The 24,653-nt window shown below is 32.7% G+C and overlaps 2 protein-coding genes across 3 annotated transcripts; both read right to left on the reverse strand.

Moving 5' to 3' along the window:
• Positions 1 to 785: 785 nt before the first annotated feature.
• On the reverse strand, positions 786 to 6,205 carry LOC140865046 (uncharacterized). Its single transcript, XM_073269544.1, has 6 exons — positions 5,940 to 6,205; positions 3,633 to 3,734; positions 2,386 to 2,527; positions 2,258 to 2,301; positions 1,408 to 1,669; positions 786 to 1,045 (listed from the first exon to the last, which is right to left on the reverse strand). The coding sequence occupies exons 1-5, from the start codon at positions 6,024 to 6,026 to the stop codon at positions 1,454 to 1,456; spliced, it is 591 nt and encodes a 196-aa protein (XP_073125645.1). The 5' UTR covers positions 6,027 to 6,205; the 3' UTR covers positions 786 to 1,045; positions 1,408 to 1,453.
• A 1,747-nt stretch (positions 6,206 to 7,952) lies between these two features.
• On the reverse strand, positions 7,953 to 12,662 carry LOC140865799 (integrin-linked protein kinase 1). Of its 2 annotated transcripts, XM_073270572.1 has the most exons (12): positions 11,974 to 12,662; positions 11,776 to 11,850; positions 11,588 to 11,692; positions 11,319 to 11,404; positions 10,741 to 10,861; positions 10,525 to 10,604; positions 10,145 to 10,207; positions 9,925 to 10,043; positions 9,627 to 9,712; positions 9,066 to 9,187; positions 8,449 to 8,580; positions 7,953 to 8,223 (listed from the first exon to the last, which is right to left on the reverse strand). In XM_073270572.1, exons 1-12 carry the CDS (start codon positions 12,406 to 12,408, stop codon positions 8,217 to 8,219), a joined length of 1,431 nt encoding a protein of 476 aa, XP_073126673.1. In that variant the 5' UTR covers positions 12,409 to 12,662; the 3' UTR covers positions 7,953 to 8,216. The 2 variants fall into 2 exon arrangements, with proteins under 2 accessions (XP_073126673.1, XP_073126674.1); XM_073270573.1 differs by lacking the exon at positions 7,953 to 8,223 and having other exon boundaries at positions 8,460 to 8,584.
• Positions 12,663 to 24,653: the final 11,991 nt, after the last annotated feature.

The following is a 24,653-nucleotide window of genomic DNA, read 5'->3' on the forward strand; positions in this document are numbered from 1 at the left end:
TCCAACGAAGGTTCGAGCCAGGTTTTTAGCAAACATATATAGGACTGACAAATGTTGCATTTTATTGTTTATCTATTATAAACTGAGGAAGTAAATGTAGGAGCATTGCACTGGGATTGGGTGGTGTATTGGTGGGGCTGAGCATTGGTGGGGAGAATGCAAAGGCAGCAAGGAGGCCGCCACCGCCTCCAGTGCAAGAGAAAAACGACCCAAGCATTAGCGGTTTGACGGCAAAAGTTCTGGCAAGTAAGAAGAGGAAGGAGGCCATGAAAGAGTCGACGGCCAAGCTAAGAGAGAAGGGAAAGGCCATTCAAGAACAATCTCAACAGCCTGATTCGTCTGCAAACTGAGCCTTTTGTGGCATTTTTAACTTGTGAATTTAGAGGGCAATGTGACAGTATAAACCATAAACAACATTGTTTCTTATTGGGCATTCATCCCCCAAGAGTTGTCAGCATCTTCTTATATTACTACCTGCTTCTTTTCTTGGAAAAATTTATGTGAAATTTTTCTAGATACTTGGTTCTGCCCACCTGAGAAACTTGGACCCCAAACTCACTTCAATTTTTTACGCCGCCTCTGGGTTAGAGGTTACATAGGTAGGAATTTTTGGGCACGTAGAGGAACCTTGAATGAAGTATTATTCTCAACTACAACACCAATAAGCTTGAAAAATTATATCAATGTGAATCCCAATCAACAATTAAAAAGTACTATTACGGTAACTTACCAAAAATGCATTTGGGTGGTGTAAATAACTATTTCAAACATCAGTGATACCGGTAAAAGCAAAAAATAAACAATTAACCTTTGAAGCTTGAATAATTTCTATTTGAATTATTGCAACATTCTTTTCAACAACAAAAACGAAAAACTTGATAGAAAATGCTGTTGATAGTAGCCTACACAATTTTGAACAAGAGCATCAATTTTAAGCAATCCTTTAAGGTACTAACATTGGATGCTTACCTTCTCACATCAAATGCAATAACTAAACAGATCCGCAGATTCTTGTTAGCAGCTACAACCTTCATCTCTGTCCAAACTGAAGGGAAATGACGATACTCAAATTTAACACACTTTTTTTTTAATAAGAAAATTTAATACATTTTTAATTAACAAATTCAACACATTTACACAGCTGCTTGCAAATATTACTTCCGATTAAATTGCCAAAACACTCAATTTTAATTTAAGGTTCAATGAAACAAATGAAAGAGAAAAAAAACCCATGGATATCATACAAAACTCGTTCAAAAATGCAACAAATTGCATGTAGCAAGTCAATACAGCAGAAGAATTACATATATTAAAGAAACAGAGGATCCATAAAAGTTTGGCAACAGTATACATGAAGCGAACAAGATAACAAAACCTCAAGTCGGGAATCATAAAGAGAAGATCTACCTGGTACACTCAACAACCGGAGATAATGCACATTTTGAACAAAACATCAGCTTTTGTTGTTCCCAAAAAATCTAGAAAGTGGTAAAGGGCCACCAGCGTCTTCATTCTCGTTGCTTGAGTGCTTGGATCTCGACGAGCCATGCCTTTTTTCTTTCTTCCTTCTCCTCAACCTTGATTTTGACCTTTTCGACTCCTTCTCATCATCATCACTGCTTGAAGTTTCTGATTCCGAGCCAGAGCTGATGTCCGATCGCCTTGAATGCTATGTTGATCACAAAAATGTTACACAGTTAACATGAGGCAGACAAATTTCGAGGTGAAACATTAATCGCGGAATTTCAAACATATTTTAGGAGCAAATATAGGAGTAACTTTAGCAGAAGAAATTTAGCAGAAGAAAATTACAGAATAGATTTTGATACAATTTCAGGAAGATTTTTTATTTAGTTTCTTATTTATTATAATAAGCACATAAATTGGCAATTTTATTTCATTGCAAAGGAATACTTTGCGTAATATTAACATGGTTTTCCTCCCCAATTCACTTCACCAAAGCTCCTGAGAAACTGTGATACAACATCGAAATCTGCTCTATCAAATTGTTGACAGGCAAACCTTTTGTTTCCTTAAAATATAAACCGGTGTTAGAGAATAAGCCATGTATTACGAGCGGAATTCATATAATCCCCATAATCATAGTTTTGTGACTACGTCAGGTATTACATTTTTGCGATCCTGTTTGGGCCATGAAATTCTCCATTACCAGCTTCACTACAATTTTTTCCCACTGTAAATGTCCATTTAAAAATCAGTGGAAGACATAAATAAATGGAGAAGTGGTATGATGCACCTTTCGCTTCTTGCTGCTGCATTTCTTTACATCTCTGTCCTTATCTGCAGCCAAATTTATGATTTAACAATGTTTTAAAAAGCTAAATATTGCTGGAATACAATATCCCCAATTACACTATGCATTACCTTTTTTGCGACTGGATTTGCTGCTAGAGTGGTTTTTCCCATGAGAAAGTTTGCGAGCCCTTTCAGCATCTAGCTGAGCCCTATACTCCCTCATCATCCGATCTTTATCAGCTTCCAACTCTCCCTTTCTCACTTCTTCTTCCTAACATTGAAGCCATTAGAGCCGCAGAAAGACAAAAATATTACCACATAAAAAACACATCACAAGATAAAGACAACAATAACAGTAGCCAAACAAAAAGAACAAAGGGCATCACTAATCTTGAATTGAAGCTAATGGAAGAGATGAATCAGAAGGTTGAGTAACACATATGAAGAGGTCTAGTGGCCATCTAATCTTGTTTGGACATAGTGTAGATTAAGCCATTTCCATGAAAACCTGGAGTGCCAAAAATAAGCCTCACAAAATTGGACAGAGTAATTTAGAGTCATGGGATAGGCTAACGAAATGAAGTTGAAGGCCTACAGATGTAAAAGGAAAAAAAAGTGAGACTAGAGGAAACGTGGAAAGAGAAAATGCTAGCTGAACTCCACTAGCATTATTGAAGAGGATACACGTTGACCTAGAGAATATAAAGTGACCAGTTTTTCGTTGAAATTTTAGGTTCTGCTGAGCTGTTGAGATCAGTATCTAGCTCTACATATCTAGGGAATCGGCAAAATAATAAATGTATGACACTCAGAAGGCAAAACATGTACTTATTCATGAAACATAAGCTGTCTGTCTCTCATCAAACACTTAAACATGGGAGTCAATTCTAATTTCTAAGTATCACGTGTCATGCGTTGTACAATCCATCAACATAAGTGGCAGATTCAGGAAACATGGAGGTTGGTTCGTTCCAATTCACTCTTCCCTCCTCAACATGCTAGTTAAATTTTTGAGAAAGGTCAATGGCGCCCTTCATGAAAGTTGCAATTTGACAACAACTCATCATCATCAAATGGCACAGCCACATTACCCTTCAGTCCTAATTTCCACTGACATCAATAAGACTGTACTCGGTCAAAGGCTCAGATTTTATCAAATACCGATTTGATATGTTAAAGATGTTATAAAATATTCAAGGATAAATTTTCTCAAAATACAAATTATAGCTGTGTTGTGGTCAAACTTCTAAAAAGAAAGAAGATATGAATACAAAAAAAATGTTCCTGGAACTAGTTTGAGAAGGCTTATATGGAAAGATGACAATTACAAAGGTAGCACATAACTCAAGTTACAAATATGTAGCCACATAAATCACCTTTTGCTTCTTCTTGTACTCCTCCCACGTAATTGTATGAGAAGTCTTTAAACTTGCTAAACGAGCAGCATGCCATTCTGGTGAATGAAATGAACCATCCACCTGAGATTGTCCTCATCAGAAGATGCACAGATCCGAAACAAATAGGGGAAAACACTATTTTAAACTTTTCTAACAGGAAAATTCATTCAACAAACAATTGTACAAAAATAAACACATCTCCAGTCTCCATGAATGTGAAATAAACCTCAGGATGATGAAAAACTAGCCTGCTCATATAACCTGTGCATTACCAAAAGTAACATTATCATTGATCAAAAGAGTTGCCAATACAGATTTATTGTTAATAAAAGTACAAAGTGGTTCTTGGTTCCTAGGATATGCAAAATAAGCTATGTTCAGATCAGCCATTACGAAGCATTGATTCCTTCTAAAAGTATTATAAGATGTCTTGTTTCGCAAGAACAATTTTCACATGTACCATTCTCAGCATACTTTATATGTTATTTGTGTAAAATAAAAATATTTATTTGCAGTCCTAGAGGACTAATAAGCATAGTAATAGTGGCGGCCAAGTGTTCTTCTCTCCATATTTATTCGTTTGGAGTGTCGGGCATAACCAAGAGCAACCACGGTCCACGACATTGTGTGACGAAACAAGACACGAATAGATTTACAAATATCAATAACAGCCTTTGAACCTTGAAGCACTGACAGATTTCTCCACGTTCCAACAACAAGAATCAAAGAGAATTAAAGATACAGAATGGAGACATGTGAGTCATTCTAATATAATTTATAAGAAGTCTGAGATTTATCTTATCAGACACGCAAATTGACTAGACAATTGATACTAAAACAAGAGAAGTAGAGAGAAAATTTTACTCGTACAAAACCGAATGTAGCTTAAAGAAATCATTTCGCTTATCAGTTATCATGGAAGACTAGGAAAACCCCACAAATAGCTGAAACTCAAGGCACAAGTCTTCCAAGGTACACAAGGTTGATATCTTACTGATGGCAATATCAGTTTCGTGGAACGTTATTCCCACGTGATAAATACACACTGGGCTATGTTGGTTTCACTTTTCTGGTAATATTTTCCACCTCCGAAAGTGAAATCAAATATTAACATCTAATTTGCATTCTATTTTGTAAAAGCTTATTTCCACTTCATTTTCATATTCATTGTTCGAATTCAACCATACAAAACTCTCTTAACATATAGTATTATAATACAATACACTATTAAATTTTAGAATGCTCCACACACCAATAACCAAATATATATTATGTGATATTTTTAATACAACAATTCTTACATGACATGATGATTACCATAAAAATGTCATAATTCAGAAACATATCGAACACACATCATGCTTCTCACTATGATTTCCAGAAACAAATTGCATATCTCCGTAAATAAAGGAAGCCAGCCTCAAGTTTTCAGCTTCACCAACAAATAACAACCATGTGACCTCACAAACACTCAAACACTACCTAAAATTACAATCCATGAGCTCAGTAAGTTCAAAACTACAAATCAGCTCCTTTCCTCTTATATCAGTAATCATGGTTGTCGTTTTCCAACATTTCCTTTTTGAAATTACGGGAACTTTCCCTTATTGCTGTTGATGAATTCATCACCGCTGTAACCAAGCTAAATGATATTACTCTTTCATCTTCATGGTAACACAATTCTAAAAAAAAATCACTATACTTTGTTAATGCGCATGAAGTTTTCAGATTTTTTAGCGGTAAAATAACTAATCTTAACATTAATTTTTTAAAAAATAAAAAAATTAATATTTCCATAATCATGGTAAAACAAAAAAATTAAATCACAATAGTTTTAAGTGCACGTGAAGATTTCAGAACATTTTAGCAGAAACCAAATAAGATAGTTTAAATAAAGCAGAACATTAAATTTTTTTAAGAAATCTCCGTAGCTCAAATTATCTTTAGAAATAAGAAACTTTAAATAAACCAGAACATGACATTTTAAAAAAAACAAACAAACAAACGAAAACTTATAAGTAAAAAAAAAAAGCCCTAATAAACTCATGTTCCATAACAGCCAATAAAAAAAATCGTCAAGAAAATATCTACGCATCAATACGCAATGGTATTTCAACATCTTGATAGAAAACTAACTCAATTTCACCTAAACTCTTCTTATGAAATCCACCAAACATGAAATTTCAACTAAAAACACTCATAAACTTAAACATCCAAACTTTCTCCAGTAAATAAACAAAAACACACACCTAAATAAACAAATAAATGGTATGAAACGGTACAAACCATGCCATCTTCAACCTCATCCGGGGCGGCTGAGCTCGAGCCGAGCCGAGATCTCTGCATCGCCTTGTATGCTTGATTTTTCCCCATTTATTCTTCGTAATTTTCGAATTGCGAAGAGGAGAGGAATCAATTTGAGGGAGAATTGAAGGGAAATCGAATTGATAGCGCCGATTAATGTCGGGGGGTGAGGATTTGATATTTGAAGCTGGAGTATATGCGATGCACGGAAGATTGGACTCTGGGGACGAGATTACTTTATAGTAAGCGCTTATTGGATTAAACTGGATAAATTAATTAATTAATCACTCTATTTGCTGCAAATATATATAAATTCATAAAATTATAAAATTGAATGTGTAATGCATTTTAAATTTATTACTCTAAATTAGACTTCAAGATCATTTCAAAAGTCATAAATGTGATTAAATAACTAGTAAAAATTGTTATCAGATCGTTTTATAAATCAAATTTGTTGAATTGTATGAAAGGTTGAGAAAGAATAGAAGCATTTTTCTCCCCAACTCGATCCATCTCATAAAAATTTATGATTATTTATATTCATATGGATTCACAACATTTATATTTTGAGTGAAAATTATATTTTTTCTGCTAGAGAAATTTAAATGCAAGTTAAATAAATTATAAATGACTTAAACTAAGATTTAAAAGTAATTCGTCGAAAATTTTTCATAATATTTACACTCAGAAGTCAGAAATCTTTTTATTCTGCGATTTGGAGTCAAGTTGTGCTTATTGACGCTGCGTGTTTGAAGTTGTTGGACTGATAACATATTGAATTTATACAAATAAAACCGAATTTGCTTTAATGTTATTTAATTAAAATTATAATTAAAAGTATTGTTATTATATACTAACGATAGATTAAATTCACTCTAAGTTCTAATTATACATACATTGTCTTAATATTGCATCTAAAGATAGAAATTTATCAATATAGATGAGTTCAATGTTAATATAATGAACCTCACATATATTAATAAATCTAAACTTTAGATATTCTTAAAACAATTACTGTATATATAAGATCTAATTTTCCAGCCTCGTTAGAAAATTTACATGAGACTATATAAAACTCTTTTTACTTCTTTTCCTCCTAATGAGTTTAGGAAAATTGATGAAGTCAGTAACATAGTCAGAATTTTAAATTTAGGTCCGTAATATTAAAGAATATTTTATTATTTTATTACGAAATAAAAAAATTTGTAGATAAGAAAAATATAGCTATGTCAACAAAAAAAATATAGCTAACATATGATTTATATGTTATTATTTCAAAAATATAAGGTCTATAATGTTTGTATAGTTCTCTTTTCACGAGTCACAAATGACATATGCTTAGATTAACACATTTCAATTCACATTACATATTTTTTGACCATCCATGTTCTCTACAAAATCCATAATTTCACCAAATTTTATATTCATTTTTTTTCAATGTTCATCGACCATTCAATTATTTTTTAAATTGTGTGCCTTTTTGGTGATCGAAAATCAATTCATGTTTTTTTTTTTTTTTGGAATGTAGAGTATATAATTTTTTTTTCAAAGTTTATTTGTATTATGGGTTTTGTATGTCTTGTTCTTCTTCATTTTCAGTGTTATCACAAAAACTTACAGGTGTTTTTGATCGCGTGTATCTTATGTTCAAAACTCATGACACATTATTTTGATTGTCAATTAAATTAGTAAATTTTTTTTTTACTTTAGTGATTATATTATATTATCGTCTACACTGAACCAAGATTCTGGCTCCGTCCCTGAGTCACATTGTAGGTGATTGTTATGACATTTTTCCTAATTTTTCACAAATTTTATGATATTTATATTTCTATATAAGTAAAAAAAATGGCAAGGTAAGGCTTTATATATATATATATATATGTATATATATATATATATTGTATTATTAAAAAAAAGGAAAAGTGGGGAAGGGAATTTATGAATTGATAATGATGTCAGAATCACATATTTTCTTGGAAGCCCATTGGCTTTTGTGTCCCTAATTGTGGGTGTTTATTGAAATATTTTAATCATCTTGAACTTTTAATGCAACATTACAAACATAGAAAAGATGAAGAAAATTCACTTCATCTTTCATTTCTATATTCCTCCTGTCACAAACTATGTTTCTGTTTCAAAAAAAAAAAAAAGAGTATAGTTTCTGTCCTCCCATGATGAATCTTCATCGCTCTGCTCCGCTGGCCAACAGACATCTATAACCATTCGTGCTCCGCCTTCTGTAATCCCGCACGTATCTCATATCCTATCGAAGAAGTCATGTTAGCCATCGGCGGCTAAACAATTGATATTGCAAAGAGTTGAAAGATCATTTTTTTGGGAACAACATTAGGATTGCACGAAACAACGAATGACGAAAGAAGCTTATGATTCAATGCCTCCAGCAGTAGAGAGTCCTTGTTAGCAAACATCAAACAATGAAAAAGTACATGAAAGGAAGTAGACAACAAGGAAAGCATAAGCAGCATACCAAGGGAGTTTGAAAGTGTCTTTCCACCATCCATGCTTAGAACAGTTTGCAATAATCGTATTCATCCGTGCAATGATATTGGAAAAACTTGGCCGCGCAGCACAATCTGGATGCCAGCAGTCTTCGATCAACCTATCTTGAAACGTAGCATAGTGAACGAACAAGACAACACTTTAGCTTTTCAAATCACATTAATGTATATATAGTATGGACATAGAAGTGAGCAGTGCTCAGCTAGGAAAGTGTAAAAGATTACATCGACAATTTTTCATGTGGATTAAAATCTCACTATCTTCTCAGGAAAAAAAAAGAATCCCATATAAAGTTTAGTTAAACTTAATATGCATAACATCCAAGAAAAAGAACTCGTCCTCGTTGTGTGCTTGAAAAGTTTGTGGAACAGATTTACGAAAATAACAGTGATGTTTAAAGAGAGGAAACTAACAAGTACCAAAATATATACTGAGCCTCCAATGCTTTTAACATTGGTATCTTAATGAAAGTTTGAGATAAACAGTCTCGTCTCTTCCGGAGAATTTCATAGAGGGAGATTAAGCTACAGATGAAAACAAACAAAAAAACAAGGATGAAACAAAAAAGAGAGAGAAAGGACTCACTCTCTTAAATCTGGAGGATATTTAGATTTTGACTTGAATGCTGGTCTCTTATGTTCCAAGCAGATTAACTTAGCAGCCTCCTCAGGGGACTTGGAAGAGAATGGTCGAACTCCTTCCATCATCTAAACACGAAAACCATGCATAAGTGTACAAAAAAATAATAAAAAAGGCTCATGCAAAAGTCCAAACAACCTCTCAAATAGAGGCTGCAGTGGCATAATAGCATAGCAAATGGTGAACATTCTTCAAAATCACCAACAAATTCTCATTTAAAGATAACTGAAACTAGATTTTGTAGAGCAATATTTTGACTTCAGTAGCGTAGAAAAAAAAAGAACTTAGAAAAGAACTTCCTTGAATGATAGAGCAATATCTAATTGATACGGTATGCCATTCGAGTATACATGCAGCCAAATTTCAACAGGATACTATAGACAACACGAATTCTTGGGCTTAAAGTGGGTAATTGTTTTTGGTAACTGAAAAACTGGGTCGAAAAAGATGTATGGGTATTTAGATTCTGTAAATTGGGAATATCAAATGCATGAAAACAAAATATACCTCATACATCATAACACCGAATGAGTGTACATCAACGCTTCTGTCAAATATTTCATCGTTAAAAATTTCAGGTGCAACGTACAAGTCTGCATCCAGATCAGCATAAACATGTTAAAATAATTGTGTCGCTTGGTACCAAAACAAACACTTACACTTTTCTCAATCAAATTCTTTTTACACCTTTTCAAACTTTGTTAAATGTCTTTCAAGGAATTATACTAGGAAAACGACTCCAATTTGCTTTGTCAATAACTCAAAAGGGAGAAGCAGTACAACTATTTTATGCAAGGAACCTCACTTGAACGATCTATGGCCTCAGGTTGCACTAATTTTGCTTTGTCTGGTGACATTATTGATAACCTAATGACACCAAACCCTCCAACCTTCAGCTGCCCTCCACAATCCAGCAATATATTTCTGGCACCTTACCAATAATCAAACATTAAAAACGCTATTTGATGCGAACAGTAAATATATGTACATGTCAAGATGTCAACTTAAGAATTTAGTTGCCTTACTTTGGTGTTAGATCACAATGGATGATTGGCTCAGGCTTGCTTTCATGAAGGTAATTCATTCCCCTGTCGAGGAACCAAGATCCAAAATGTCAGTGTCCAGCATAGAGTGATTTCAACAATCTCATTTAAAGAGAAAAGGGGGCAAGGATGAATGAAGAAAAGCACCATCAGGGGAAAAACAATTAACCAAATAAAAATAATTAGGAATCAAGGACAACAGAATGAAGATAGCACAAAAACATTATACAAAACACCAATCTGAAATAATAACAAATGTGGTACCCACTCGACTAAAGCAGAATATAGCCAAAGACACAACAATGATTGGGACAACAAAGTTCACATTACAATTTGCTTATATTTTGGAAAATTGCTGCCACCTTGCAATTTCAAGGGCAAATCCCAGTGCTTTAGATGGAGACAAACGTCCTTTCTTCTGAAGGTAGCTACCAAGGTCTCCCTGAGAATTCCGATTATAAGCAAGTAATGAGCATCAACTCTGACAAGTTATTCATGTATGAAAACACAAGTGTGTGTATGGGGGGGGGGAGGGGAGTGTGGCATGTGTGGGAATGCATAGAAAGAGGGATGATTACTCTTGAGTGATGCTCCAAAACAATCATCATTGGTAGATTTTGGGTGACAGCGCCAACAAATTGAACCACATTAGGATGTCTGACCTTCTCCAGGAGTGTTAACTCATGCTTGAAAACATTTCTACAGTTGACGCATTAAAACTATTATGTGCCACTGAAGTAAGAACAAAACAACAACTAATTTCAAAAAGAAAGAACATAAACAAATAACTTGGCTCCAACTATACAATTTTATTATGTATGTATGTCTTCTTAAATAAACAAAAGGTTCCATCCCCACCCTTCAAAATAATTTTAGTTCTACGCCCGAAAGGTTAGACAAACATATCTATATCACCCTGAGCAAGCAAACTATGGATGACAAAGCTGTGAAAGTTAAAACAAGATTGTGTGGCATCTGGAGAAATATTCATTTTATTATTTTCAACATGTGCCAAACCAGCATCATACTCATTTAAAAATTGAACTTAATTTGGAAGGAATGTCACTAGTTGAAAGCATAGATAGATTACGCCAAAAAATGAGCATTCAACCAAAATGAACACATGCATAAAAACTGAAGAGGCGGTGGTGTATACATGCATTCAGGGGCTATATAGCTATCCTTGTCGAGTATCTTTACTGAAACTTTTGTGCCATTCCATTTAGCAACTTGATATGATCCCTGTCGACGGATGGAAAATCAAAAGTTAGACAGTTAACTAAATATTTCACAAATTCAGACCTCACGCACCCATGGAGACAGAGAAAAATATTGTCTTAACGACATGGTATATATGCATCAAGAAGCAGTACATTGGATGATCAATTGGGAAAATATCTCTAGCTCCCAAAAAATCAAAACAACCTTGGAGATGCCATCACTTTTTCGTATTTGAATGTCCAGTGGATTGAGCTCGTACTCTGGAACCTCGCGAGGATTTGCCACAGTCATCGGCGTTTTCCTGGTTTTCTAGGAAATGGCATACGCTTATAATGAGTGCCACCACCGACCGAAAACCTTTAAAACACACAGCAAGACAATTTTTTACTTACAGGAACTTTAGCCCCACGGGCCTTCAATATGTTATAAACTTCAATGTTCCCATAATATTTGGCATCAGCAGCAGCCTACATTAACGAAAAAATCTCAACTTTGGCTACTATTCCGACAACAATCAATCATATTCATTTCTAGAAAGGTCACAAAATTTTCCCTCTTTTCAAAATCTGCATAGATGAAAAGAAATGTACCGTGCTGCCCCACCGATCATGAGCGTCGATATTGGCTCTTCTGCTCAACAGAATCTTCACAACCTCGACATGGCCTTCACATGCAGCAATATGCAGAGCAGTCCTTCCATCCAAATCAATGTTATTTACGTCGACCCCTTCATCAAGCAATTCCCGGACCCCTTTCACATCCCCTCTGCTGGCAAGGAAAAGCAGCTGCATCGTCGAATCAAGATTCTCCGGCACAGCGAACCCTTCTCCGGCGCTGCAGTCATCCTCCAACGCACTTCTCCGAATTGGGTCCAACGAAGATTGCCGGCCGAAGCTGAACCGGAAATTCTTGCGATTCGGGTCGAGAGAATTCTGGCGCTGGAAAGTGAATTTCCCGCTCTTCCTCAAGGAACCCGTGGAGAACTGGCGGGAGATCCCGCTTTTCAACTGCGTAGCCTTTTCCATTTAATCAATCATACGTAATAACTATTACGATCTTCCCCCATGGAAATGCACAAACAGCACCAAAATTCCAACGAAGCAGATATCTAGATTGCTGCGGTGGCTAAAAAGCTATGACTTTGTGGAGATCAAACAAAAGCAGAAATGGGTTTGATTGATTTCCGATGACAAGAGGAAAGAGCCCTGTTTATGTTACGATAATGGAGGAGAGCAAAGGACATGCAAAGTATTGATACTCCTCCATTGGATGTAGCGGAAAAGGCGTTACATTAATTAGCCATATACATGTATATATTGCCAAAATGTGTGATTTTATAGGTCCCACCTCCCATCCTCCTCCGTGTAATAAAATCCAAGGTTTTAAAAATCGTGAAAGCGCGTCGAAGGATGAAGGTTAAGATTGAGGCTTTTCAAGCTTAAGCGAGCTTAAACCGAGAGTAATTGTGAAAAAGCGTTTTCAATTTTTACTATAATTTTAATTATTTTAAGACAAACATTAAATAAAATGTTAGATTAACCATAAATATATGATTTAATAGATAATTCAAGTTCTAAACTATAAATATATATATATTTATAAAAATGTTTTCATTTTAAAAAATGAAATCTTTTGTTCTAAAAAACGGTCGGTTAATCGAGCTTAAGCGTATTAAAGCTTAAGCGAGCTTTTTAGACATTGATAAAATATCTTAAATTTAAAAAATTTAACACCGAAATTTCAAGCCTATTATTTTGCCCAAAAAAAAATTCAAACCTATTATCTTTAAAAAAAAAATTCAAGCTACTATAATAATAATAACGAGGTGTAATATTATCAAAAAAAAAATAATTAGGTGTAAAGAAAATTTAATGAATATCACATATATTAATAAATATCTATTGATGAACCGCTAAACGGCTAAAATATTACACTGAAGACAGTATCTCATTACTCTGGCAATATTAAGGTTAAGAATTCACAACGTGCACTAATTCAACAATGTTCAATGTCATCTAAGTAGTTTTGGATGCTACGGCACTTCGATGATTAAAAAAAATGAGTGATTATATAAGTACAATGAAATTTGTATATCAAATCTTACAATACACAAAAATCAACACAAGAATTTAATTTATCAAAATCTCGCGATAATAGCAAAATTTCACGATATTATTGTTGTAAATATCGTTGTACACGATATTTTTTGTATATCTAAGTTAATGGACTGAGACCATTACTTAATTAATATTATAATATATATTGAGAGTGTTATTTTACACCCAAAAAATATTAATCACACTCTACTTTTATTTATTTATTTTATAGATTGATATTATCATCCTCACATACATATTCTTTCCTTAATATTTTGTGATGACAATCTAACCTTTTAATTTTTAAACACTTTCCTGTTTTATTTCATTTAATGACAAAATATTATATTTAATATAAAATAAAACTTTTATGTATAATAAAAATTTTAATGATGTTTTATATCATATTATTATTTCTCAAGAGACATTAATTATATATATTACGTCACTAGAGGAGATGATGAAACATTATTATTCCTCAAGAAACACTCCTTTTTGAACATTATCCTCGATAAATATTTTTATTTTAAAAAAGATTTAATCAATACGTGAATAAAAAAATATAGTTTCATCTAGAACTGTATCAAATGTCTTGTTAGAGTTTGAAATTTTTTAATGAAATAAATAAATAATAATAATTTTCAAATTAAAAATCAAGCATGAGATAATTAAATCCAATTATTTATACATGTAATTTTTTTAATGAGTGATTAATTTGATTTAATGCACTGTCAATAAGGCATGAGAAAATATAAACATACTAAAAATTTGCTCTAAAAGTTAAACTGTATAATATTTGATTACGTGCACTATTAAAATAAAAATATTAAAAGTTTTTTGCATAAGAAGAAGACTAATAGTTAATATGAAAAAATATAAGTTTAGATTCCAATGTTTTGTATATAAATAAAGATATATATGGGTATATTTTTCAAAGAAATAGAATAAAAATATTACATAAATTGTGTTTAACACTTTTTGAAGTGTAAATAACAATTATATATATATATATATATAAAAAAAACTATACAAGAGAACAACATTACAACAATTATAATTTTCCTTCTATCACTCGTCCAACTAGTAAATATTCCACATTTAATTTCCACTTGTGCGAGCTAAGATAATTTGACACTTTTTGTTAATACAAAATGGTTTAATCTATGCTACACCAAAATTAACACATTCAGTGTAGTTTTATACAAGACATTCATATGAACATTTTGCATAAAAACATAACATGTAGGTCTATAGTTATTTTTTTGTTTTTGAATGAGATGTTCATGTGATATTTATTGAAAACTACTTTGAACTACTCCCAATATAGCATAGAAAAATATAAGTTTTGATTCCAATGTTTTGTATATAAATAAAGATATATATGGGTATATTTGTCAAATAAATGGAATAAAAATATTACATAAATTGTGTTTAACAGTACTCTTTGAAGTGTAAATAACAATTTCATATGTAGTAGCCCGTAACCAAAAAATCAGTAATTAAGGAATTAATCATAATTACTTGGGTAGAGTTCGGAAGCTCCGAAGGTGAGTTCGGAAGCTCCGATCGATATTACGTCAGGCATGACGTGTGGCAAGATCGGAAGCTCCGATCAGGACCGGAAGCTCCGATCACCCCTATCCGGAGTCAACAAGTGATATTTTGACACGTGGCAGATCAGGATCTTCGGAAGCTCCGATGGCAGGATCGGACGTTCCGATCGAGGTTTGGACGTTCCGATCGTTGTCTATAAATAGAAGGCCGAGGCTTCACTTTCATTTGCCAATTCCGAGTTTTCCATTTTAGTCCTTTTGGAGCTGTTCTAGTCTTCTTAGGCTTGGCCCGGAGGTCGGCAAGACATTCGGGAGTCGTAGCGGAGTTGTGCCCAAGTTCTGGAGGCATCGACATCAAAGGGCTAACGACGGACGAAGGTATAGCTTTTGCTTCCTATAAATATTTAAGAGTATGCAATAGTTTAGTTAAGGCTTTTAGAGCGCTTTAATGATAGTAGTATCATTTGGCAGTGTAGAGCAGACTATAGGCGTGGACCTAGAGTTGGTAGAGCTTGCACTGTTTTGAGGTACGGAAGTACTGTTCGAGATATCCTGACTGAGTATGCATGTATTATGTGACCGCATGGTTTATATGTCATTGATTTATGCTGCATTCATTTGCATCTTGCTGTATCTCTTTCGAGATGTCTGTTAGTAGGGTTGTACCCTATCCTGTTAGTGGATGGACTTCCATCGATTTGGGTCCGGTGTATCCACGGTTATCTCGGTATGGGAGCCACCTCCTGAAGCGACGGCACAGCGTGCTACATACCAGGGCCCGGTCTGTCTCTGTTATCTGATCCTTGACCTCGAGTTTATAGGGAGTTCACTTTGCATGCATGTATACTCATACTCTCGTACTGAGCGTTTTATGCTCACGTCTCGTACTCTGTGTTTCTGGACACACTATTCCATGGGGCAGGTTTGCGATTGGACGAGGTGGGTGGATCCAGGATAGGCTAGTCCGTGGTGGGCCAGCTGGAGCTTCGCTTAGGTTTTATTTCTGTTGTTTGGGTTGATACAGCTATTCGATTTGGTTGTATATTATTTGGATAAATTACAGATTCCTTTACTTGGGATTGTATAATGTTTATGGTTTCCGCAGTACTATTCTGATATCTGTTTAATTATGTTAATTGCATGCCTAAGTTCTGTTTAGTATGTGATACGGGTAAGGGTCACTACATCATATATATATCATATATATATATATATATATATAATATATGTAATAAACTATACAAGTAAGGGAACAAAAAAATTATAATTTTTCTTCTATCACTCCTCCAACTAGTAAATATTCCACATTTCCACCTGTACGAGCTAATATAATTTGACACTTTTTGTTATTACAAAATGTTTTTATCTATGCTACATCGAAATTAACACATTCAGTGTAGTTTCATATACGACATTCATATGAACATTTTGCATAAAAACATAACATGTAGGTCTATAGTTTTTTTTTCTTTTTTCGAATGAGATGTTCATGTGACATTTATTGAAAACTACTTCGAACTACTCTCAATATAGCATAGACAAATTCTCCGAAAACAGCTATGGTTACAAGAAAACTACCGATTTCTTGCCATCTTGAGTTTTCTTACCATCTAGAGTTGGATGTTGATAAATTTTTTTATTTTTATTGAAATTAGTACGATGGATTGATATTCTAAAATATATTTTTCCTTTTTAAATATTTACTATCTTACAAATAAAGAGGTTATGATATAAATTATTGAACTCTTGAATGCTAAAGTTCTCGGTCAATATAGATACTGCAATAGTTTCACATAGATGGAGTCCTCTGTATGAGATTTAATATAAACATTTAGATTTATGGTAGATTTTATGTTCCACCGGGTTTAATACACTTGGTGGAGGTGACAATCCTTAGATCACATGGGATCTTGATCAAAGATTTGTGTCGCACATACATGTTATCTAGATATATTTACGCTTTCTAATACAAAATATTCGGCCATACTTATCTTGTACTAGATATTTCAATAATAGTAACTCCTCTAAACAATTATAAATACATTTTGTTGCGCTTGAATATAAGGATTTCAAATCCATGAATTTCGATTGTATTTTGTGGTTAACAATGAAACAATATATCAAATCTTAAATTAACACACTACTTATTTACACATTAATTAGTTATATAGAGTATAATTGATTTCAAATGACACCGTTATTAGGTGGACTTGAAATTTGAAATTCATTATAATTAACACAAAATATGATACTTCTCTTAACAACAAAAATACATTAAAATCCTTATATCCAACACACAATCTTATTTCAAATTTAATTTCTTGTATATGCTTATGATTTGCACAATGGCGGAGCCACAATTTCGGGTGGCCCGATATTTTTTCAAATTTTTGTATATATAAATTTTGAAGATTTTTGAATTAATTTGGTATTAGTCGGGTAGCTCAATTGAAAATATTAAAGGATTCGGGAGCTCAAAATTTTAGCTCGAGCAGACCAGAAATCCTGGCTCCGCCACTGGATTTGCAAGACACGCTTTGATCCAAATGAGATTATATGATCCATTCTCTATGATATCTTTAGGAAAAGTCGATTTTAGCACAAGAGAATTATACTTATGATCCAATGACTCATCATTAGTTGGGGAAGCATGTGGGGTCTATTTTAGATTTCAAATAAAATAAAAATTTGGCCAAACATGATATATTGATATGAAAGTTAGGACAAATTCATATTGCTAGTGTTTAACTAATCAGTAGTCGACATCTCTAATGCAGGTCCCAATGTAGAATTGAAAATTCTTTCTAAAGAATTCTCATATGCACACTATGCATGTGCATACGTACGAAATTTGGTTAGTATCATAGCATGTGAGTTAATTTCTAATTAATATTATAGAGTAAAATTTATTTTGATATACAATCATTGATAAATTATGAAGAATATAACTATTTTGAAAATTCTTTCTAAATAATTCTCATATGCACACGCGCATCATAGCATGTGAGTTAATTTCTAATTAATATTATAGAGTAAAATTTATTTTAATATACAACCATTGATAAATTATCAAGAACATAACTATTTTGAAAATTCTTTCTAAATAATTCTCGTATGCACACGATGCATGTGCATACGTACGAAATTTGGTTAGTATCATAGCATGTGAGTAAATTTTTAATTAATATCATTGAGTAAAATTTATTTGGATATACAACTACTGATAATTTATCAAGAACATAATTATTAAAAATAATTTAATTATTACATAAACAAAGTAAAAACTAAATCATGGATTGTAATTAACTTATTTTTAAGTCCGATAATATTATAAAAATAGATACATATTTTAATTTTCGTATTATTTTATTGACTCCAATTATAAATGAATTTTCATTTATTTAAAATTTATATAGATTAAATATGTCGTACTGGTTTTATAAAAAATATTATAAATATTAATTAATATACTGATAAATTATATATCAAAAAATAATACATATGGCAAATATTCATAACTCTAATTTATCTATATTATAATTTATAATATTGTGATGATATGTTAATAAAATGTCAACTCATAAATAAATCAACATATATGCAGTTAAAATATAATTTAATTTATTGATAAAAATATTCTAAATAATTTTTATATTTAATTTATAATAAAAATACAAAAAATCATGCAATTGATTAGAAATTGTTGGAAATTTGGGTTGTGTATCCATTTAGAATCGATAAAATATTTGTGATAAATTATCTCTCGATTATCAATTAGGGTGAATGGGAAATTAATAAAATGTTCACAAATAATTGTTCGAATTTTATCGAGTTAAAAGATTGAATAAAAACATATTATATATTATATAATATATATTATTAAAAGAAAAATAAAATGAAGAATGCAACAAGTGGCAAAGGCCACCGAAACCTCTTGGAACAAATCAAATTGGATTTGTTAAATTGAATTTGAATTCAATATTCAGATTTGAATTCAATATTCAGATTTGAATTCGGCAATTCAAATTGAAAATATTCATTCAGCCGAATGGTTGCATGTGAGGGGTAGTTATGCTTGCTTGACATCTTTTGATGAAGAGTTTTAATTGAAATGTTGCACTTTTTCATTCAAGGCTTTCAATCTTTATAAATAGAACTCATATGTTTAATGGAAATAGTTAGATATTCTAAAAATTCGAATATACAGTAATTTTGTACTGTTCATATTGTTGCATTCAATATTTGTTAATCATTTTTTCAGAAAGTCCAAAAAGCATTTTCAAAGTTCGCCGGATTTTGTAATTTGGAGTGCTCCTATTACAAAATGAAATCGTTGTATCTTGGGAGACGATTGTCGTATTCCATAAGCACCGTGTGTGGGGCAAATTTGTCTTAAGGACATAGAGTTTAACTATAGTCTCGACTAAAAATCTCAGATCAAAATTTTGTCCTTGTCTCAATTCCTGTCCAGACATCAGTCAAGACAACAACCGAAAGATCATCTCAGATTTGCACAGTACTCCGGAACCAACATTTTTAAGACGAATTTTTTTTACTGTGCATTATGAAATGTCATCCTCATCCACTGCCCTTGTTCCTGCCCCGTTCCAGCGACACATGTTGAGAAATCGGAGAAGTTTGGAGGCCATAACTTCGAAAAGATGATGTTGTATCATACTACATTGCTTCTGATGAAGTTTGTGCATGAGAGGGCTCCAACAATATCCAAGAAGGAAATTGACAGTGGAAAAATAATGTCTTATGAAGTATTAAACTGAAATTGGTAAGTTTTGAATTTCAAATTGGTTGATTTCAAATCTTTTATGATCTAAGTGCAGGAATTTCAAGTGTTATGGAATAATTTGCATGTCGAGAGTATGCAAATAAGTGAACCATTTCAAATTGCTTCAATAATTGAGAAATTGCATCTTCGTGGATGGATTTCAAAAATTATTCAAATCATAAACGAAAGGAAATGGATCTCAAGGGTCAAATTTTTTGACAGCGTATTAAATATGACAACACAAGCAATCTGAACCAAAAGAGAAATTATCTATATATATGGAAGGGCTAATTTGGTTGAACCAAATTCTAGCAAAAAAGATTTAATATCCTAACAAGTGCAAAGTCAAAAGGTTCTAAGGGAACTAATATAACTGTGATGATCCAAATCACATGGCCAAGGACTGTATATGTCCAAAGAAAGGCAAACGAAGTCAAGTTAACATGACTGTTGCAGATCTTGTCACAACAGGTCGTGAGACAGACTGTGATATAGGCTTCATTATTGATGATTTTTGATTAAATCTGGTTGAATAACCAAGTGGAATGGTGTGTCAACTATATACATAATGTTGTATTGTTTTGACAAGTTGTTGTGATACTTGTCGTTTCATTCGAAATGAATTTTGTAAGCTTTGTACGCTTAAACCTTGTATTTACAAGAAATAAAATATTGAATCAAGTTTTATAAGCCTTTTGGGCTTAAAATTCATGTTGTGATTGAAATTCGAGAGTTCAAGTTCAAATTTGATAAGCCATAACGCTTAATCTAAATTTACAAAACATAAAATCTTGAATTTAGAGTTCTAAGCTATAACACTTAAATTTGAAAAACTGAAAGTTTGAACACCAATCCTATAGCAAGTGAAGTGATAAATTGGAGAATACAATATTGTCAAATTTGGTGACAATGTATGATATTTGAATTCTTTACGCAATCATGCTTAAATCCAAATTTAACAAGATATAAAATCTTAAGTTTGGATTTTTAAGTTTTAATGCTTATAATTCGAAAAGCTATGATTACCCAAAAATGTGGGAGAAGCGATTGAATTTACAAATTGTATTCACAATTTAAACTACACAAAAAAATGGATAAGACCCCTTATGAATTGTGAAAAGGTCACAAGCCTGCCTAAAAATATCTAAAATTGTGGGGGTGTTTGGCTAAGGTGGAAATCCTAAGCCGCAACAATTAAAATTGGACCAAAGACAATCGATTGCATTTTATTGGTTATGCCAATAATAGTACCGTATATTGATTTTTGGTGTAAAAATCAATAATTCCTGATATCCACAAAGGGACTACTATTGAATCACAGAATGCTGTGTTTTTTGAGAAAATGTTCCTTACAAAGAAGGAAAAATTGCATCTTGTCCCGACGCGGGAACACGCATGTCGGGACATGTATTAAGACAAGAATGATACAGAGTGTCGTCGCGACAAATCTGTGGACGAAAATACCAGTGAAACTCATCCTATTGGAAATAGGGATGATACTGGACTACCTCTTGTTGAAAATGACAAATATATTAATACTGAAGAGAATCGTAGCAACAAAAGAGGAAATGAAACTGCGAAAAATCATAAAAATAATAACGAATTGAGACGCAGTAAAAGGTATAAAAATAGAAAGACTTTTGATCCTGATTTTCTGACTTATGTATTGGAAAATTAACCTCGAACAATAACGGAAGCATTATCGAGTCTCGAGGCTCTATTGTAAAAATCTATTAATAGCGAAATAGACTCGGCCATCATGTAAATCCATACATGGAAATTGACGGATATTCCATCAGGAACAAAGCCTTTAAGATGCAAGTGAATCCTAAAATGGAAATACAAGGCTGATGGATCTATACATAAGTATAAGGCCCGGTTGATGGCTAAAGACTTCAATTAAAAATAAGGCCTGAAATTCTTTGATACTTATTCATCAGTGACTATGATTACTTTCATTCGAGTTCTCATTGCCATTGCCGCGTTGCATGACCTTGAGATGCATCTAATTGATGTGAAAAATACGTTCCTAAATGGTGAATTGAATGAAGAAATATACATAGCACAACCTAAAGGGTTTGTGGCTCTCGGACAGGAGCATAAGATGTGTAAACTCGTTAAGTCATTGTACGAATTGAAACAAGCGTCAAAACAGTGACACAAAAAATTTGAAAAAACTATGTTGTCAAATAGTTTCAAGATAAACGAGTATGAAAATGGAGTTAGTTCAAAAACACACCTGAATCGTTCGTCATAATATATTTATACATAGACGATGTGCTTATTATGAGAAGTGATCATAATGTGATTATGATCAAAAGTGATGTTTGACAAATGAAAGGTAAGAACAAATGGGTGTATACACCAAATTGGTGGATTGTATTATATTGAATATGTCAATAACTGCAGTGACAATCGAAATTGGTGAACCATTGAAACATTGCAAAGAATGTTAATGTTGTGAAGCATGTCGCGACAACTGTCAAGACATGACTAAGGCAAAATGTTCGTTGTAATAAATAATGATGAAGTTGTAATTGGAACTCGTCCTAAGTGAAATATAGACGAATTTGAAGTTCGTTACAACAGAAAATATGCAACGAATTCTTGACATAATCAAAGTTGTTGCAAAATTTGTCGCAACATGAGAAGGAACAAAAGTACAAACAATCATAGAATAGATGATTGAATGAAATGTTCACTGTTTACAGTGATTATGAACATGAAATTTGTTGACAAATGACTTTGACAATAGATATATGGATACAAAGAATGTGATATGTGAAACTAAGATCATTAAGACATGTGAAAGTATTGTCCTCACACATTCTCATTACATTGAGGTGGTGCTAATAAGATTCGATGCTTCTGATCTTATTCATATCGAAAATCAAGTAGATGCAAATCTACAATTGAAGAAAAATGGAGAACTCATATTATGATTGCAATATTCAAGTGTAATTAAAAGTTTGATGTATATCACAAACTGTACACGTTTGGATATTGGTTAAAGGTCAACAAACTTAGAACATGTATATGAGATATATGCAATATCATTAGAAGACTATTGTGATGCAAAATACATATTGCACACAAAAGACTTGGCTGAGGAACCATTGTGTATAACTCGATGTGTTATGATATTCGAGTTTATAGCCTTGAATAAAGTCATCAAAGAGGCTGCATGATTGATAAATATGTTGGAGGATATCTCATATTGATTAAAGCCAGTGTTTTTCATGATAATACATTGTAATGGCCAAATGATTATTGGAAGACACGGAGCTATGGGTACAGTGGTATGTCACGACATGTTTATCGTAGACATAATACCATTACGCAGTTGATCTCTAATGAAGTTATCTTAGTCGACATTGTGGAATGTAAAGATAACTTGATAGATGTGTACACAAAGTTTTGAGTAGAGATCAAAATACTGCTCATCAAGGGGAATGAGACTAAAAATCTACAATCAAAACGATCTTAGCGAAAACCCAACCTTGCTGACTGGAGATCCCAAGATCTTGGTTCAATGAAAAAACGAAGTTTTGAGAGTTGTTGCAACAGCACTTGAGACAAGCTTTATAAAAAGTTGTCTTCTCATTCCTAGGGTGAAAACGTGCTGCCTACCACATGTAGTGAGGTTAAGCCTATGCTTTTAATGATTCCTATACTTGAAAAAGTCGAGTTTGATAGGATACTCGTTATAGGAGATCACCTATGTAAGTGTGAAGATGAGCCGCTTCAATGAAACACTTATCAATCCAAGAGCGTGTTCATGGCTAAAACAGACACAACCATGAGAATTAGTAAGATGTGAGAAAGGTTATTGTGTTGATACCATTGTCTTGGTTCACACAAATGGCTGGGTAGTTAAAGACATCGCGTTCACTAACTAGCTAGTAAATCCGATGGTATTCTACTATGAAAGGTTCAAAGCCAAAAGCCACCTCTCCCGATGCAATAGTCTTTCGATTGAACTTTCTAAGAGTCTGCATTACATACATGCATTAATTTTCATTCATGTGGGGGATTGTTGGAAATTTGGGTTGTGTACCTATTTAGAATCGATAAAATATTTGTGATAAATTATCTCTTGATTACCAATTAGGGTGAATGAGAAATTAATAAAATGTTCACAAATAATTGTTTGAATTTTATCGAGTTAAAATATTGAATAAAAATATATTATATATTATATAATATATATTATTAAAAGAAAAATAAAATGAAGAATGCAACAAGTGGCAAATGCCATCGAAACCTCTTGGAACAAATCAAATTGGATTTGTTAAATTGAAATTGAAATTGAATTTGAATTCAATATTCAGATTTGAATTCAGCAAATTCAAATTGAAAATATCCATTCAGCCGAATGGTTGCATGTGAGGGGTAGTTATGTTTGCTTGACATCTTTTGATGAAGAGTTTTAATTGAAATGTTGCACTTTTTCATTCAAGGCTTTCAATCTTTATAAATAAAACTCATATGTTTAATGAAAATAGTTAGATATTCTAAAAATTCGAATATACAGTAATTTTGTACTGTTCATATTGTTGCATTCAATATTTGTTAATCATTTTTCAAAAAGTCCAAAAAGCATTTTCAAAGTTCGTCGGATTTTGTAATTTGGAGTGCTCCTATTACAAAACGAAGTCGTTGTATCTTCGGAGACGATTGCCGTATTCCATAAGCACCGTGTGTGGGGCAAATTCGTCTTAAGGACATAGAGTTTAACTCTAGTCTCGACTAAAAATCTCAAATCGAAAATTTGTCCTTTGTCTCAATTCCTGTCCCGACATCAGTCAAGACAACAACCGAAAGATCATTTCAGATTT

This window comes from Henckelia pumila, chromosome 4 (assembly GCF_033568475.1).
Source record: "Henckelia pumila isolate YLH828 chromosome 4, ASM3356847v2, whole genome shotgun sequence".
NCBI lineage: Eukaryota > Viridiplantae > Streptophyta > Magnoliopsida > Lamiales > Gesneriaceae > Henckelia > Henckelia pumila.